The sequence below is a fragment of the Schistocerca americana genome, chromosome 1 (assembly GCF_021461395.2).
Source record: "Schistocerca americana isolate TAMUIC-IGC-003095 chromosome 1, iqSchAmer2.1, whole genome shotgun sequence".
NCBI lineage: Eukaryota > Metazoa > Arthropoda > Insecta > Orthoptera > Acrididae > Schistocerca > Schistocerca americana.
The window spans coordinates 623,696,440-623,715,396 of record NC_060119.1 but is presented as its reverse complement, the minus strand read 5'-3'; the positions used below and the strand labels follow the sequence as shown (position 1 = coordinate 623,715,396).

Below are 18,957 nucleotides of genomic sequence, written 5' to 3'. Positions count from 1 at the left end.
CTACAACGCGATTTAAACGTCTTTATGGCAACGTCAATTCATACCTCTATAGACAGCTATTGTTTTCACCTACAGCTGTTTGCGTTTCGAAGTTGAAAGCTGTTGGTACAACAAATATATTAGGAAGTTGCTGAGAAAGCAGAGAATTTTGCACAGTCGTTTTAAACGAAGTCACTACCCCGCTGACAAGCAGAAATTATGCGAAATGAGAGCAGCTGTCAAAAGGTCAATGAGAGTTTCTTTTAACGAATTTGAAAGCAATTTTTTTATCTGCAGATTCTAAAAATAACCCCAAGAAATTTTGGTCGTACGTAAAATCTATGAACGCTACAAATAATTCAATACCTTCTCTTGCTGACAGCACGGGTAATGTAACGGATGATGTTAAACAGAAGGCCGAAATTCTAAACCTAGCTTTCAAAAACTCGTTTACGTTAGAGGACTGCAGCACCATTCTCCCTTTCAGTTGTCGAACAAACGCACGGATGGCTGACATGGTGTCAGCTGCAGAGAAAGCACTTAAGATTCTTAGCCGCCAGGAAGGCATCTGGCCCAGACGGTATCCCTGTAAGATTATATGTTGGCTGTGCTACAAATATAGCACCATTCTTATCCATCATCTATCAGAGATCATTGGAACAGCGGAAAGTTCAACGTGACTGGAAGAAGGCCCAGGTCATTGCAATCTATAAAAAGGGTAGAAATTCGGATGCACATAATTACCTGCCAATTTCATTGACATCGATATGTTGTAGAATCATGGAACATCTTTTGTGTTCAGACATAATGACGTTTCTAGACTCTGAGAAGTTCATCTGCAGAAACCAGCACGGTTTTAGGAAGCAGCGGTCATGCGAGACACAGCTGGTCCTCTTTGTGCATGATATACAACAGGCTCTAGATACCGGCTCCCAGGTTAATGCCATATTTCTCGACTTTCGAAAGGCATTCGACTCAGTTCCACACTGTCGCTTGCTCCAAAAAGTGCGCTCTTATGGTCTATCCAATGACATATGTGTTTGGATAAAAAGTTTTCTAACACACAGAGAACAGTATGTCGTCCTGAATGTGGTGACTTCAACAGAAACAAGCGTAACTTCAGGTGTGCCCCAGGGCAGCGTAATAGGTCCGCTGCTTTTTACGATTTACATAAACGATTTGGTTGATGGTATTGATAGCGGCATTAGACTGTTTACCGATGATGCTGTAGTCTACAGATCAGTATCATGCTGTTCCTTTTGCAATTTTTGCTCAGAAACTGAATGAGATGGACCTGCATTCACAGGTAATAGCAATTTCTGACCGAGTTGAAGCCGGTTGTCATTGACAAGCGGTGAACTCTCTCTGGTCCCTGTCGGTTACAGACTATTTACGACTATTTTTCTTATTCCGCGTTAGAGGTCTGGGAGTGCTACACCATTCATTTCAGACACTCTCGACAGTCGTCGTTGATACAACAAATTTGCCAACTTCACGCACGGTGTTGTCATGGACACCTCCAAACACGATAGCTCGCTTCCACCGTTCTGTCCACGCTTCTTACTGCACTGATCCCATCCAACAGACTAGCATCTACTCACCGACAAACCACACATTGACTACGACCCGTCATATGATACGGCAACCAGGAGTGATGCTCTGGGACGCCAATTCTTTTCATAGTAGGACCTCTATGGTTGTCCTTGGTGGCACACTTACAGTACAGCAGAACGTCGACGATATTCTACGCCTCGTTTTATTGCTCTTCACGGTAATCCAACCTCGGCTTACATTTCACCAACATTACGCCCTTCTCCACTCGTCGAGAATTTCTACCGGCTGCCTTCGTGCTTGCCAAACCATACCTTGGTTAATAAGATCTCTCCCCACTGACAACGTTCGGAAAATTATAGACAAGGCCCTCACAGAAGCTCGTGTTTTTGACAATCTAACGCCCCAATTGCACAGAATTTGACCCAATATCACTCAGGAGGATATACAACAGCTCTCTCAATCAAGTCCGCAGCTCGTGGTCGTGCGGTAGCGTTCTCGTTTCCCGCACCCAGGTTCCCGGGTTCGATTCCCAGCGGGGTCAGGGATTTTCTCTGCCTCGTGATGACTGGGTGATGTGTGCTGTCCTTAGGTTAGTTAGGTTTAAGTAGTTCTAAGTTCTAGGGGACTGATGACCATAGATGTTAAGTCCCATAGTGCTCAGAGCCATTTGAACCATTTGAACCTCTCAATCAACAACAAGCCAAATAACTGCTTACGTAAGGGGTAGAGGTCGACCAACCTGTTATTTGCTTGTTATTTTTATGAAGCTCTTTCTATTCAATCAGTCATGAAATTTTCCTGAAATGTAATCCTTTGCTTGTCTGTACATGTACATCACTTCTATCGATTTCTGCCCTATTCGGATAAGTCATTCGTGGTGTGTCCCTTCATCGTTGCTTATTAGTGTCAATCCACCCTGTCAACCCTTCGAACATATAGTAGCTTTTGTTCACGCACTACATTTGGCACACCGTAAATTTTTCTGGCGTGCTAAACACGACATTGTCTTTATCTTTTTGCACAACAGGTGGAGCTGGAGACGACAGAGTCTGTGGTGACGGTGGACTGGGAGAACGGCTTCGTGGAGGCGTCGGCCAAAGACGACGTGAACGTGACGGAGGTGTTCAAGGAGCTGCTGGCGCAGGCCAAGGTGAAGTACAACCTGAGCCCGGCGCTGCGGCGGCGGCGCAAGCTGTCGCTGGCGCGCCACTCCATCTCCGAGGGGCCTGGCGCCAGCGCCTCCTCGCACATCCCGTCTCCCCAGCAGCTGCAGCACCTGCAGGAGCTGCGCGAGAAGCACGCCAAGAGGAACTCCTGCGTTCTCTCATAGGTACGTACCGAGCGACGTGGTTCAGTGATTAATCTTTGCACATGTATCCCAGAGGACAGCCCTTTTCAACTTGGTTTCCCATCAAATCACTAAATCTCTTAAACCGAATTCCAACACTGTTCCTCTGAAACGGAAACGTGCGATATCTTCCCTAATATTATTTCTTCAACGACCTGGTCGTCGAAGGTTCGCTAACGCCTACTCCTCTTTTCAATAGACAGAAGCTTTTCAGTGTTATTGGATGATGCGTCTCTTGTAATGACAGCTCGTACAGACAGATAAACGAGCTATTTCAAAATGATTCATCCGAGCTCACAAGGCTGTATTTTCTACATGAATTAAGACGAAGACTGGGTGTGAATTATAAGCCACAAAAAAGGCAATTTTCAGATCTAACGCAATTTGTAACAGACTTCCTGCACTCGAACTCACAGCTGTTGGCGGGATTGTTCTCGGTACATCTTATCATGAAACTACAATGGATGTGACGGCACCCCCGGCGGATTCACCCCAAGGACCCAGAGCGGAAGGCTAGTGCGCTAAACTGAGCGTGCAGGCAGCTTTGGATACATCGCAATCTCCGGCTGACAAAGCATTCGTGGTCATGCGTTGTTCAGAGCATCCGGCAACAGGGCAGTTCAGCGGCCAATCGGAGCGCTTGGCGGCAACTTTCCGTAGTTTAAAAATGGTGCGTTGTCGACCTACACAACATGAGTAATTTTGGTTCCTACTGGCATCAACCATCCAGGATTAAAATTTGGTGATACAATTTTTCTATATTTTTATTTTATTTATATACCTTTCAACATACTTCCTCAAAGAACCATGTTTTTAGTTATATAATTCTGGGCTGTAGATTTTTGTGCGTAAACGCTCTTGCTCACTGATTTACCATAATTTCGCTACAAATGCTTCTTAGAATTGTTCTTTTGTATCGCAAGACTCTGCCACTTGAATTGAATGTGAGACAAAATAAATTGCATTTTATGCTTCTCACTCCAGACACTAGGTAATATACACTCCTGGAAATTGAAATAAGAACACCGTGAATTCATTGTCTCAGGAAGGGGAAACTTTATTGACACATTCCTGGGGTCAGATACATCACATGATCACACTGACAGAACCACAGGCACATAGACACAGGCAACAGAGCATGCACAATGTCGGCACTAGTACAGTGTATATCCACCTTTCGCAGCAATGCAGGCTGCTATTCTCCCATGGAGACGATCGTAGAGATGCTGGATGTAGTCCTGTGGAACGGCTTGCCATGCCATTTCCACCTGGCGCCTCAGTTGGACCAGCGTTCGTGCTGGACGTGCAGACCGCGTGAGACGACGCTTCATCCAGTCCCAAACATGTTCAATGGGGGACAGATCCGGAGATGTTGCTGGCCAGGGTAGTTGACTTACACCTTCTAGAGCACGTTGGGTGGCACGGGATACATGCGGACGTGCATTGTCCTGTTGGAACAGCAAGTTTCCTTGCCGGTCTAGGAATGGTAGAACGATGGGTTCGATGACGGTTTGGATGTACCGTGCACTATTCAGTGTCCCCTCGACGATCACCAGTGGTGTACGGCCAGTGTAGGAGATCGCTCCCCACACCATGATGCCGGGTGTTGGCCCTGTGTGCCTCGGTCGTATGCAGTCCTGATTGTGGCGCTCACCTGCACGGCGCCAAACACGCATACGACCATCATTGGCACCAAGGCAGAAGCGACTCTCATCGCTGAAGACGACACGTCTCCATTCGTCCCTCCATTCACGCCTGTCGCGACACCACTGGAGGCGGGCTGCACGATGTTGGGGCGTGAGCGGAAGACGGCCTAACGGTGTGCGGGACCGTAGCCCAGCTTCATGGAGACGGTTGCGAATGGTCCTCGCCGATACCCCAGGAGCAACAGTGTCCCTAATTTGCTGGGAAGTGGCGGTGCGGTCCCCTACGGCACTGCGTAGGATCCTACGGTCTTGGCGTGCATCCGTGCGTCGCTGCGGTCCGGTTCCAGGTCGACGGGCACGTGCACCTTCCGCCGACCACTGGCGACAACATCGATGTACTGTGGAGACCTCACGCCCCACGTGTTGAGCAATTCGGCGGTACGTCCACCCGGCCTCCCGCATGCCCACTATACGCCCTCGCTCAAAGTCCGTCAACTGCACATACGGTTCACGTCCACGCTGTCGCGGCATGCTTCCAGTGTTAAAGACTGCGATGGAGCTCCGTATGCCACGGCAAACTGGCTGACACTGACGGCGGCGGTGCACAAATGCTGTGCAGCTAGCGCCATTCGACGGCCAACACCGCGGTTCCTGGTGTGTCCGCTGTGCCGTGCGTGTGATCATTGCTTGTACAGCCCTCTCGCAGTGTCCGGAGCAAGTATGGTGGGTCTGACACACCGGTGTCAATGTGTTCTTTTTTCCATTTCCAGGAGTGTATTTTAAAAACCTCAAATGAACACAACCAGGTGAATAGATTCCTTTTCATCAGTATATGTTTGAAGCTGCCTATGTTTAATCAAGCTTTCTTCAGGCAATAAGTCAGAAACCGTAGGCACTGCCACCCTCAACTGATGGATGTTGTTTATTTATTGCGCTGTGACTTTTCGATGTGCATGTGCATTGCTACTCGAATACGCACAGAAAACTGCTCTCATTACCGTACGTATTTTCACACGTCATACCACAGTTTACAATATGTCTACTGGAGTGCGATTCGTGTCAAAACACTCTGTACCACTTTGCTGCCAGAGCGAGTTGCTATGTTTCTTTCTTTTTTTTTGCGCTGTTACGTCTGACCTCTGACTCAACTGAAGCGGAACCTCTGTTGCCAGCATTGTTGCTTCGGATTTTGCTTGTTAGGCATTGTATTGCAGTTTTGCTTGAGTTTCTAACCGTTCGGTGATCTCGTTATGTTTGCTATTTGGCCATTTATTGAACTCAGATTCTCTATTCTTTACTTTCTCAGCAAATTTTTGTTCGACTTTTTGTTTGCATCTACTGCAAGATTATTAAACCGTTCAGTTAGTGACGCTACTTCTTCCTCTACAGCCAAGCGTCCGGCTTGTTAAGATTCTAGCTGCGGGGAAAAGGACTGCACCAATCTGGTACATCGTTGACTGCCCTTTATAATTCTGCAAATGCATCCTTTATATCTTTCATTTCGGCGAATAATTTCCTACCGAGCCTTATCTCATGTTCTGCTCGTAAGCGATAGCGTTCTTTTCCACGTTCGGCTAATTATTCTTCCAACACGTTATCAAGTTCTCTCTCGCGTTCTCTTTGCAAGCGATCTCGTTCTTTGTCACTTCCTTCTAACTTACGTAGGAGTTCAGCGAAAGGATGTGGTATAGGCGAACAGATCGGATTGTCCTCTAACCCATCCGTTTCCCAATCTAAAACTTTTAGGTGTATCAGCATTTGTGCCTTCCATCGCAGTATTTTCTGTTACAGATGGTGCAAAAAGTAGGCTACACTAATTGTTACGGAACCTTGCCGAGAACCATCTTTAGTATGTCCTGTTAGGTTATCTGCTTCAGTGTCTTGCACTGTTTCTGGTGCAGACGAGCCTTGGCTAGCTTTCTGTTCAATCTGTTTCCTAGGCCTAACTATGAATCGTCGCACAAAATACAGCACGTGTTTGGTACATAAAACGCCAAATCTCTATACAAGAAGCAACAACACACAATGTTCGGCGCTGCACAGCCATGAGCAATACAACCAACACTAGAAATTAATCTTTTGTACGGTCACTTTACTTATTACTCGACACAGGAAATTCTATACTGCCACCCTTCCCTGTTAACGATCAATCTTAAATCCTTGTATAGCATTATAGTTATTTTGCGGCTTCTCGTGATCAATATCGTACGTATTTCATGAAAAAAGAACGTACATACAATTAATATCAGTCGCAACAGTATATAAAGTATCCGGACATCTGGCTAAAAACGACTTACAAGTTCGTGGCTCCCTTCATCGGTAATGCTGGAATTCAGTATGGTCTTCCCCCCCCCCCCCCGCCCCCTTAGCCTTGATGACAGCTTCCACTCTCGCAGGCATACGTTCAGTCAGGTGCTGGAAGGTTTCTTGGGGAATGGCAGCCCATTCTTCACTGAGAGCTGCACTGAGGAGAGTTATCGATGTCGGTCGGTGAGGCGTGGCACGAATTCGTCGTTCCAAAACATCCCAAAGGTGTTCTCTAGGACTCAGGTCAGGACTCTGTGCAAGCCAGTCCACTACAGGGATGCAATTGTCGTGTAACCACTCCGCCACAGGCCGTGCGTTATGAATAGGTGCTCGATCGTGTTGAAAGATGCAATCGCCATCCCCGAATTGCTCTTCAGCAGTGGGAAGCAATAATGTGCTTAAAACATCAATGTAGGTCTCTGCTGCCATAGTGCCACGCAAAACAACAAGGGGCAAGTGGTTCAAGCCCCTTCCACGAAAAACACGACCACTCCATGACACCATCGCATTACACACACTGGCAGATAACGTTCATCGGACATCCGCCACACCCACGCCTGCCATCAGATCGCCACATTGCGTACCGTCATTCGTCACTCCATACAACACTGTTAAATCGCCCAATGTTTAGGCTCCTTACATCAAGCGAGGCGTCGTGTGGCATTTACCGGCATGATGTGTGGCTTATGAGCAGCCGCTCGACCATGAAATCCAAGTTTTCTCTCCTCCCGCCTGTCATAATACTTGCAGTGGATCCTGATGTAGTTTGGAATTCATGTGTGATTGCCTAGATAGATATCTGTCTATTATACATTACGACCCTGTTCAACTGTCGGTGGTCTCTGTCAGTCAACAGACGAAGTCGGCCTGTACGCTTTCACTATCAAATCGGAAACAGTAGATCTATGGATGCTTAGGAGTGTGGAAATCCCGAGTACAGACGTATGACATAAGTGACACCCAATCACCTGACCACGTTCGAAGTCCGTGACTTCCGCGGAGTACCCCATTCTGTTCTCTCACGATGTGTAATGACTACTGAGGTCGCTGATGTGGAGTACCTGGCAGTAGGTGTCAGCACAATGCACCTAATATGAAAAATGTATGTTTTTGGGGGTATCCGGATACTTTTGATAACGTAGTATATATGGTCCCACAAGTGTAGGGCGCCAGTTTTGTGGCGTCTCACATTTGAAAACTTTTTTGTTTTTCGAAATTAAATATATTTTTGTTTTCTTTGCATAAATCCCAGTATTGTTTGGAAATTATCTCGTAAAATATTGCACGGTTTCTGAGTCTAGCACTTTCGTTTGCGACGTAAATTACATTTGTTATAATAATCATCAATTGAGCCTGACATTTAATTATTCTGATTGCGTGGGGTAAATGACGAAGAAAAAGACACTCTTGTGACAGTAGGAGTCCGTAACTACGTCTACGCAAAGACTTAATTTCGCACCGCAAAATCAACTTTACTACACTACCGTTGTAAATATTTTTCACTATACCGGTTTAATAGTGCATCATTCCACACCTTTCCTTTATGACTTAAAACTACGACTTCGTTGGTTCGCATACAAGTGAGCAGAAAAATCAATCAATTGTTGCACACCTACTAGTTTCGATATAAATAAAATCTCCTCCAGGTCCACATGTTCCTGTGAAATAGAAATGTTATACTAGCTGCTCCAGTATTTGAGCGACTGCAAAGAAAATTACTGAAATTCAAAGCTGCCGTGTATCGGCGGCTGTCTTGTAGCTCCTGCGATGCTATATTGTATCGACTGCCAGCATACTAGAATTGCTGTAAATGCTTTGTTATCTGACGCGTTGCGATTACAACCACAAAATGAAACCATTACATTACAGTTTAAGTTAAAATCTATTACACAATTAATAACAGTCGTATTAACTTGGAAGATGCAGAACGATCTGATAACAACAACAGTGTCAGAGAAACAGCTCCCGAGAGAGAATGTCAAGGAGAGAGACGCTATCACAATGGCGCTTATATATACATAATAAATTGTAAGAGTCACAGACATAAGTATACTGTTTCGTAGCATATTGTTTCACTTGTCTATTGTCACTGGTTTTCTACAGAGTAACATTTCGTAAAATTAACCATAACAGTTTCTTTTATTAAAGTCACTCAGTCCATTAATTCGTAACAAACACAAAAATGTTCGCGACAAATACACACGGGCACGCTGTATACCCTAGGACTCATGTAACCTGTAGCAGAATACTGTTCCTCTGTGTGGGCGAACAGCAGCCATATAAGGAAACTAGATGGAAAACTACACAGCATGATGCATATCTTCAGTGGATGCATAAAATGTTCAACCCTAGGATGATTGCAGGTGTTGAGAAACATTGCCCCACCTGCGGTCCGCAAGAAGGGCTTTTTGGTGTAGGATATGGATGAGGTGAGGTCGGGATGGGGGTTTGTGCACTGTGGGCTCAATTTAACTACTAATTTACTAAACGCAAAAGAGAACAATAACAATGAAGAGAATTTAATAACAGTCCGATATAGTACTTGACAGCAGGACTCGAACAGGAGGGTAAGTATTACAAACGCCTTCAACACAATGACACAGAATCAAAATCAGCTTTTCCCCAGCATACATAATCGTAAACTTCTCGATTTCCGGTGCTAATCTGCTTTTAATGCCCCCCTGCTCCGTCTGTCACTGGTTATTTTGCTGCCAAGGTAGGAGAATTCCGTAACTTCATCTACTTCGTGATCACCAATCCTGACGTTAAGCTTCTCGCTTCCCTCATTTCTGCTGCTTCTCCTTACTTTCGTATTTCCTCGGTTTGCTCTCAGTCCATATCCTTTACTTATTATACTGCTCATTTCATTCAACAGACCCTGTCATTCTCCCCCATTTTCACTGAGGACAGCAATCTCATGAGTGAATCTTATCATTAATTCCCTTTCGCCCTGAATCCACTCTTGCACATTTCTTTTACTTTCGTCATTGCTTCTCCGATGTACAGATTGAATACTAGGGGCGAAAAAGTGTAACCATGTCACATAACCTTAGTAATCCGAGCGCTTCTGTCTTGGCCTTCCAATCTTATTGTTCCTTTCTTGGTCTTTGTATGTATTGTATATTACTCCTCTTTCCCTACAGCTTATTCCTGTTTTTACCAAAATTTCTAACGTCTTACACTACTTTACTTTTTCCAGGTCGAAATATCCTATGAACGTGTCCTGATTATTCTTCGGGCTTGCTTCCTTTATCAACCGTAACGTCAGAACGGTTTATTTTTTGCCTTCACCTGTCTGTATAACAAACCTGAAAATAATTCAGTCTCACATAGCCTCTTTGTACACATGGCATAAACCGACAGTATCACCTTTACTAGATAACATATACACGTCCACGGCGTGTAATAACAAAATCAAAATAGCTCTCGCCTTTACAGAACACACTCGCAATGTCCAGCGTGCCATCACACGATACCTTTGCACTATAAACTTGGATATTCCTTGCATAATATTGATCGTTAACCAATATAGTCGTTAAAGCGCTTTTTGTTTGCTTTGTTCACTGTATTTGATCACTTAACCACCGAGATGCAAACATCAGCTATTGGAGCAAGTAGGTGCTGGTTCTTCTTGGCACGCAGAAGACCGCTTCTCTGCCTCCCTGTGAGCTGCCGTCTTCTGGTTCGCCTGCTAGACACAGACTTCTACTGTACATCATTGCGCAACAACGGAAAGACTGGAGTGCCGATAATTCCTCGCTTCACTGCCCCATTTACCATTTCAGGCGAAGGCCTACTGGTTTCGAACTACCTCGCCAGCAATGTAAAGCTCTTCACATAATTCGAACATTACATGGAGTTACATTACATTCTATGCAAATGGGGAAAATCTCAAGTCCTCAATGCGACTGTGGGGCTGTGCGCTTGACAATGGACCATATTGTGAGAGACTATAATATCACCGTCCACCCAGGATCAATAACAGATCTGTATGAACTTAAACATACTGAAATTTTCTGGCTGGGTGGCTTAGACTTTGCAGTCCATCTTTCGTAAGCCACTATCAAATTTATTCTAAACTTATTTTTCATTTTACTGTTCTTTAATTACCTATTTTAATGTTCATTATAATAATTTTACATGTTGCTGATTCTAAAGGTTGTTCAACTGCTCGGTTTACAGCTCCCTTTATTATCCCTTTTCATTACCTCTTTTTATAGCTTATTTTTACTAATTTAAGTGTCCAATACGCCACATATATCTAAGTGTTTGTGCTAAATGATGCCGGCCGCTTTGGCCGAGCTGTTCTAGGCACTTCAGTCCAGAACTACGTTGCCGCTACGGTCGCAGGTTCGAATCCTGTCTCGGGCATGGATGTGTGTGATGTCCTTAGTTAGGTTTAAGTAGTTCTAAGTCTAGGGGAATGATGACCTCAGATGTTAAGTCTCATAGAGCTTAGAGACATGTGAACAATTTTTTTTTTTGCTAAACGATTAATACATAAACAACCTACGCATCGAAACTAGCAGTTTATCCTGGAACCAGATGCCAGTTGTCGGTTCGTGTTAGTGCTGCTCTGACTCTTACTGGAGCAGATATCTCTGTCGCCCTTTCACTCGTTTCTTCATTGCCATCGAGTCGAGATAGCAACAACACAGATAAGGTGGTGTTCGTAAAGGTAGTAGAAAGTTCCGTGGGTAATCCTGGAACAGAAACTGTTAAAAAAAAAGGCCTCCTGAAAACGCCATTGTCCTAAGTGTGAAGTTGTCCGAAGTCAGAAAGAGTTTCTTGCAGCTGTTTAATTAAGAAGTGGAACCACAAATTTTCTCTCAAATAGATTAATTGATTTAGCTCATAAAGGTCTGAAATACTTATCTCTTGAAAGACTTACCACATTTTATTTACATTTCTTCTGTTATTACCAGGACATCAACGGCAGTACACTTTTGATAGGGGCAGTAAAAGCTTCGTCATAATTTTAATAATCAGGGCTGCAACAGAAGCGATATTGTGTGTTCACCAGTAAATATATATCCCACTGCTTCTATGACACGCACTCTATTCAGAGTAAATTAGGAACCGTTTTTATTGAAAACTCCTGTGGATATATATACATCCCTGCATTACATGTTTGGCTCTAAACTGGTACTGATTGTATCCTCCTATGAATAGAACAGAGCACAGCGCCTATGGATAGAAAGTTGAGTAATAATTTCCTAATCTTAGACTTTCTGTTTCATTTCCTTCATTTCTGCAAAATTTCCCGTTACAAGTCTAATAACGGTGAATATTAAAAGTAATAGTCCAAACTTAACTGGAAAAAGCTATAAGTGACAATGATAAGTAATCGATATAATATTTCGTTGAGAAAAGTACACTACTGGCAATTAAAATTGCTACACCACGAAGATGACGTGCTACAGACGCGACATTCAACCGACAGGAAGAAAATGCTGTGATATGCAAATGATTAGCTTTTCAGAGCATTCACACAAGATTGGCGCCGGTGGCGACACCTACAACGTGAAGACATGAGGAAAGTTTGTAGCTGATTTCTCCTCTACAAAGAGCAGTTGACCGGCGTTGCCTGGTGAAACGGTGTTGTGATGCCTCGTGTAAGGAGAAGAAATGCGTACCATCACGTTTCTGACTTTGATGAAGGTCGGACTGTAGCCTACCGCGATTGTGGTATATCGTATCGCGACCCTGCTGCTCTCGTTGGTCGAGATCCAATGATTGTTAGCAGGAAATGGAATCGGTGGATTAAGGAGGGTAATACGGAACGCCACGCTGGATCCCAACGGCCTCGTAGCACTAGTAGTAGAGATGACAGGCATCTTATCCGCATGGTAGTAACGGATCGTGCAGCCACGTCTCGATCCCTGATTCAACAAATGGGGACGTTTGCAAAACAACAACCATCTGCTCGAACAGTTCGACGACGTTTGCAGCAGCGTGGACTATCAGCTCGGAGACCATGGCTGCGGTTACCCTTGGCGCTCCATCACAGACATTAGCGCCTGCGATGGTGTACTCAACGACGACCTGGGTGCACGAATGGCAAAATGTCATTTTTTCGGATGAATCCTGGTTCTGTTTACAGCATCATGATGGTCGCATCCGTGTTTGGCGACATCGCCGTGAACGCACATTGAAAGCGTGTATTCGTCATCGCCATACTGGCCTATCACGCGGCCACATGGTATGGGGTGCCATTGGTTACACGTCTCGGTCACCTCTTGTTCACATTGACGGCACTCTGAACAGTGGACGTTACATTTTAGACGTGTTAAGACCCGTGGCTCTACCCTTCATTCGATTCCTGCGAAACCCTACATATCAGCAGGATAATGCACGACCGCATGTTGCAGGTCCTGTACGGGCCATTCTGGATACAGAAAATGTTCGACTGCTGCCCTGGCCACCACATTCTCCAGATCTTTCACCAATTGAAAACGTCTCAATGGTGGCCGAGCAACCGGCTCGCCACGATACGCCAGTCTCTACTCTTGATGACTTGTGGTATCGTGTTGAAGTACCTGTACACGCCATCCAAGCTCTGTTTGACTCAATGCCCAGGCGTATCAACGCCGTTATTACGGCCAGAGGTGGTTGTTCTGGGTACTGATTTCTCAGGATCTATGCACCCAAATTGCACGAAAATGCAATCAGAAGTCAGTTCTAGTATAATATATTTGTCCAATGAATACCCGTTTATCATCTGCATTTCTTCTTGGTGTAGCAATTTTAATGGCCAGTAGCGTAATTTAAAGAAAATGAGTCTATTTCTTATATTAATAATTTAGATGTAATGAATTAAATGTCCGAAATTACTCTGTCGAAAACTGTCATTTGTAAACATTTTTCGTCTCAATAACTCATAACTAATACGTGTATTTCCAGGTGTTATGCTCATAGCTGCATTATCTTTAAAATGATTTGCATGTTGTCATTCTTTTATTGCTAGCTGATAAGTTTTTTACTCAGAAAAAGATTTATTAGCAGTTCAAGTGTACACAACGCTTGCCTGTTTTCATGTTTCAGAATCCGCAATACGGGAGTAGAACACCGCAGCGTCTTCTGCCTGTCGGTTTGAGCCCCGCATAAGACACTGCTGTCATTGTTGTCCTCGTTATGCGCCTACACGTGTAAATATTTTCATCGGCGGAGATGTGTGACAGCGATTTCTTGGTTACATTAAGAAATTACCCGCACGTACGCAGATGTCGGTGAAGGCAAAAATGAAATTCTACCTTTTTTCTACTGGTGTAAGATGAGAGATACTATACAGTCTGCGTTACAGCAAAAGCACCTTTCGTTGTAACATGCCCCAACTATAATATTCCTAGCGGTTGTTCCACACTCTTTAGAAAGAGTCTACAATAAAAGGTAATATTGAAACAGCTGCATCGCAGCAGACTCATGTTTAACACAGATGCTTTTCATCGTGGAGAATCACGTCATTCACATGGCATCTTCCTCGTAAGAACATTTTTATTTAGTCTTGATAACGACTGATAAATTTGCTTTATTCGTATTGCTCATAGGCTGTGTCTGTTAGTGTTCAAAAGATCGCTTGTGTTTCAGTGTTCTGTCCGCTCCTTATTACCTCATCTGCATTGTAATACTTGGAATACTGCAACACAAAAAGCTTCTGCTCGAGTCCACATATCCTTAATACTGGAGCTAAGGAATGATTTACCGAATAGTACAGGAAGAAACGTTACCAAACTCGTACATATTTCCTTCTGAATTTTAGAGAATAAAAAAAAAATACCCGTCCTTCAAAGATACACTTACGTGTAAAAGGATATGAGCATTTATTATGTCCCTCATCATTATTATATTTTTTCTTCGATTAGCTTGCAATACAAGTAAATTTGCTTTCGATAATGGAGAAACCGCGATTAGAGCAACACATATTACCAAACCGTATTCATTTACCTGTCAAAGTAACATTAGCGATGTTCGTCGATAATCAACTGTGGCGTATATATGATTTGAAACCACTTTCAAAATTCTGTCATCGTAAAAACGTTTGAAAAGAAGCATAGGCTGATTCGTTAAGAAATGACAGTTTATACTGGATAATAATTAAGAAATAATGCTGAATCTTCCTCATAAGGCACTGCAACCTGCACTAAGCGGAATTGCTTTCATTATTTTAAGCTACGTTATGTCTCAGGTAATGCAGATAACTCAAAGACGAGCGTTAGCTCTGCCGTACATTTGAAAGCTGTAAATAAATACGACACCACAACTGTTTCTCAATGTTTGAAAGTGGAACATCCATGCAATCACTGTCTCACATCTCAGTGTTCCAATTTTTAAATTTTAAGAAAATTGTCTTACCGTATGATACTTATTTTTAGACTAATTGTGTAAACTGATATTCAATGTCTCTTCTATCGAATGTCAATATCTGTGAAACCAAGTATTTTCTGGGGTATTCATATTATAGCCAGTAAAATCCATCCGAATTCATTACAGTGAAGGCCGCAGTCGACTGTAATTATCAAAGACTAAGTCGCATGAAATGCTGTTGAGTGTAGGATGTGGCAGAGATGTAAGTCAACAGTTGGCTACTAAAAGCTGATACTACAGTCTGTTAATGTACTCGTATAATGTATAACGACCACTTCAAAACACCAATTACTAATCAAATTTTACTGTAAACTATTTATAAGACTATTAAATCTAAGATTATATTCTTGATCAATATTAGGATCAGTCCTACCATATTTTTAGCATTTTAATGTACACCCAAATCTGTGAGATAATATGTATAGATATGTTTATTTCAGGGTTCTATAAAGCATCATTTCTTCGTGTGGCATCGTTTCTTGGCAGTTTCGAAAGTAATTTACAGTGGAAATTTAATGTAAGATTTCTTTATATATGTGACAGATGGTCTTAAGAGGTATCAGCCATCTCTAATGTTGTGTCAATAAAGCAAAAGGCTGAACAACTCACCTTGTGTTCTGTTAAAACATAAAGGTTCGAAAAAAAACTGAATGTTATTACAGTAACAGTTGCACTTCTCAAGGGCTCCAGGTCGCACCATATTCCGGATGCAATTGCTTTGACGCACTGCATTGGAATATCGATGACACGCGCATGAAGAATACGTGTATTTGTGGTATTCATAAAAATGCAAACACGCTGCAGATAACTTCCAATTTTCAAAAGCAACTTTATTGCTGTGTTTCAAGTTTTCTGCTCGTCTTAAAAAAGGCTGCGTCCGTATTGGAGAACTTACGTCACAGAAATGTATAAATAAAATTATTTTCAAAAAATGAAGCCATCAAAGTTAATGTTATGCAGGAACCTAGCAAACGTTTTATGGATAAAACGTGGCATTAAGTGACAAAATAAAATGAGGACTACAATATTCTACGAAGTGATCTCAGCTTAAAATATTCCTTGCGAAATTAGAGAGGACTATCTTATAGATTTTGTTTCCAGTGTCAACGATTAGTAAAGTTCCCATAAAATAAGCACATAAATCTCCGAAGCCAGTTACTGCCCTATATTTATGTAGCGTTTCGAGGCATGTCACTCAGACTTAGTAGCTTAACATGGCCCTTTTTTGCTTTATTTTCTATACAGAACACTTCTGCGTAAGGTGGATGTCGGTAGAAACATTAACTAGTAAAATGAATTACTTTGCTTATATCTGCCGTTAGGTATTTTAATTTAGCGTCCATTAAAATAAATAAAAAACCGCTGTTTCGTTATGGCTAGTTCTCTGAAGTAAACCACTAACTAATTTCCCCATCATAACGAAACCTCTGTTTTATGATACACCACATTAAAAACACACAGAGTAGGGGTTCAGGATTTCCAAGTTCGAAGAATGAATTAGTATATTTTACATCGTTCGCGCTCCAACAACCTACGACGGTCAAGCCCATACCGTCGACTGCCTTTCTTGTCAAGTTCGGAAGAATATTCTAAAAAATAAACATTTTGTGTGTGTGTGTGTGTGTGTGTGTGTGTGTGTGTGTGTGTTTTCTTCGCGGCAAACATGCTTTGCGAAGCATTTGTGGGGTATTTTCTCACACCAGAAAGACCAAAGCTATGTCCTAGCTAAGATGGTTCATCCGACATCAGGTCACGGACAACGGGCATTTCATACACTGAAATGATAAACAGCGATTTCAGTCATGAATGTATATGAGATTTTTCTGCAAAGGAGGTTCCTCCACCTATTTCTCACATTAAAGCATGTCGAAGTAGTTCGATCTACCTTCGTGTACTAATCTGGTGTGAAATCTGAGTCCCATTAGTAAATTCCAGATCCACAACTCTAGTGGATACACTTACCTTCTGGTCATTTATTTGCCTGAGGTTGCAGAACAACAGCTTCATATAATGATTTAGCTGACTTTAAAGTTAAAAATCACAAACATGCAGCATTATGTTTGTTGTTTCTACATTTTAGTGTAGTTTTGTCCGTGTTGCGGTCATAATATGTTTTATAATCGAATCATCTGAAACTGTAGCTCTTGTCATCCTTCTAGAAACTCTCTGAAAACTCATTTGAGCTGCCACCAATTGTCGTCAGCTGCCCACCTTCAGCTCAGCTAATTTTGTTATGGTGGCTTGGAACTTCGTCGGTTTGAGCGTGGTCAGTATTACGTAGTGCTCTGAATCGAAGTACCATCTGTATAATATTAACTGACATTGAAGGCCAATTTTCAGCATATCAAAATAGAATTATAGAATTCTCAAAGGATACCTATTCTTTTCATTTGAAACTGTGTTTATAATAAACTGATTGTACCGAGATGACATGGGGATGAAAGGATTAAAAACGTACAAAAGCAAAAATCACTGCGAAATTATGAAAATCAAAACGAAACAGATTGTGTACAGGGTGTAATGGATATGAGTGCAGATATTTCTATTGGCGACTGTGGACGGTGTACTCAACAAAATTACACCAGTATTTTTTTCTTCGTTTGCAGAATAATAGTTAATATCTATTTGGAGTGGAATGTTTTTGGTTTGATTAGTACCTTCAATTACATGTAGCAAGAGGAAGTCATTAATGTTCATTTTCCCTGCGTAGCAGGTCAGTTTTTGAAGTGTGAATACATGGAAGCGAAAGTGTTACTCCATACAGACAGATGCAGTCCACTTGGTAGTTACGACCGCAGAGGAAGCTTCAGCTCATAAAGTTTTTGACGTTTTTCTTGGATGACTGTTCGACACGGAAGTGTGTACATATTAAGGTACCACATATAAAAAAATATCTGCACATAAAAACGTTACACACATACATTTTATTAATGTGTTTCAAATCTAGACTTGAATTTAGCTAAGGAAAAGCACTTTTATCGATGCTTTCATTAGCTAAGTTTAATTAAAACGTCTAGTGTTTCCTCTGCGTGGTCAGGAATGGTTCATGATACTTTTGTTTCTAAGTTTTTTTTCTAGACCTTCGTTAGCCTTCCTGAGTGATGCTTCTGCTTCCATCGAGTCCATCCAACGAAACTAGGAGCACGTCTGAAGACGTCCAATGCAGATTTGAAAAAAAATGTTTTGATGAAAATTATAATGGAACTTGGCCATACAGACTGGCAGATTTGCCAGCGACTAAGACAAAATGTCATGAAAACCTTGAATGTTTGAATTAAGACATTGTCTGTTGGATGAAACAAATTACCTGTGTTGAGGTACCATCGGTGATGGTACCTCAATTGCTATTTGAGGTAAGTGTCTGAAAGTGAATATAGCAGTGCTCTCATAGTAGGCTTTGCGAAATTATGTCACTGCAAACAAGAGGTGGTTGTGACTTCCAACAAGTGTCAGCAATGGTCTTCCCGGATGACTTCTAAAACGTGGGAACTGGAATGTAACTAAGAAAAGTGATAAAGGTAATGTAAGTCAAAGGGTTGATAAAAAAAGAGACGGATAAACTAGAGCAATTTTATGTTGCGACTCTAAGTGTGTGTTACGTCACATCAGAACTGATATTCATTGCAATAAAATTGACGTAATGGTGAACATTTAGCCTTCCTTCTGAAGCGTTCAGTTAGATATTCTTGGAGTAATTGTAATGAATGATTGGTTTACGAAAGCGGGAAAAAATTTTAAAAATGCGAGATTGCCCCACAG

At 42.4% G+C, this 18,957-nt stretch overlaps 1 protein-coding gene across 1 annotated transcript in view; it reads left to right on the top strand.

Moving 5' to 3' along the window:
* LOC124625476 (GTP-binding protein drn-1-like) overlaps window positions 1-15,674 on the top strand; it is a 336,281-nt gene extending 320,607 nt beyond the window's left edge. The window contains exons 4-5 of the mRNA XM_047149173.1: window positions 2,561-2,863; window positions 13,879-15,674. Coding sequence (XP_047005129.1) covers window positions 2,561-2,863 — 303 coding nt within the window. The 3' untranslated portion in view covers window positions 13,879-15,674. The remainder of the gene's footprint in view (window positions 1-2,560; window positions 2,864-13,878) is intronic.
* Window positions 15,675-18,957: the final 3,283 nt, after the last annotated feature.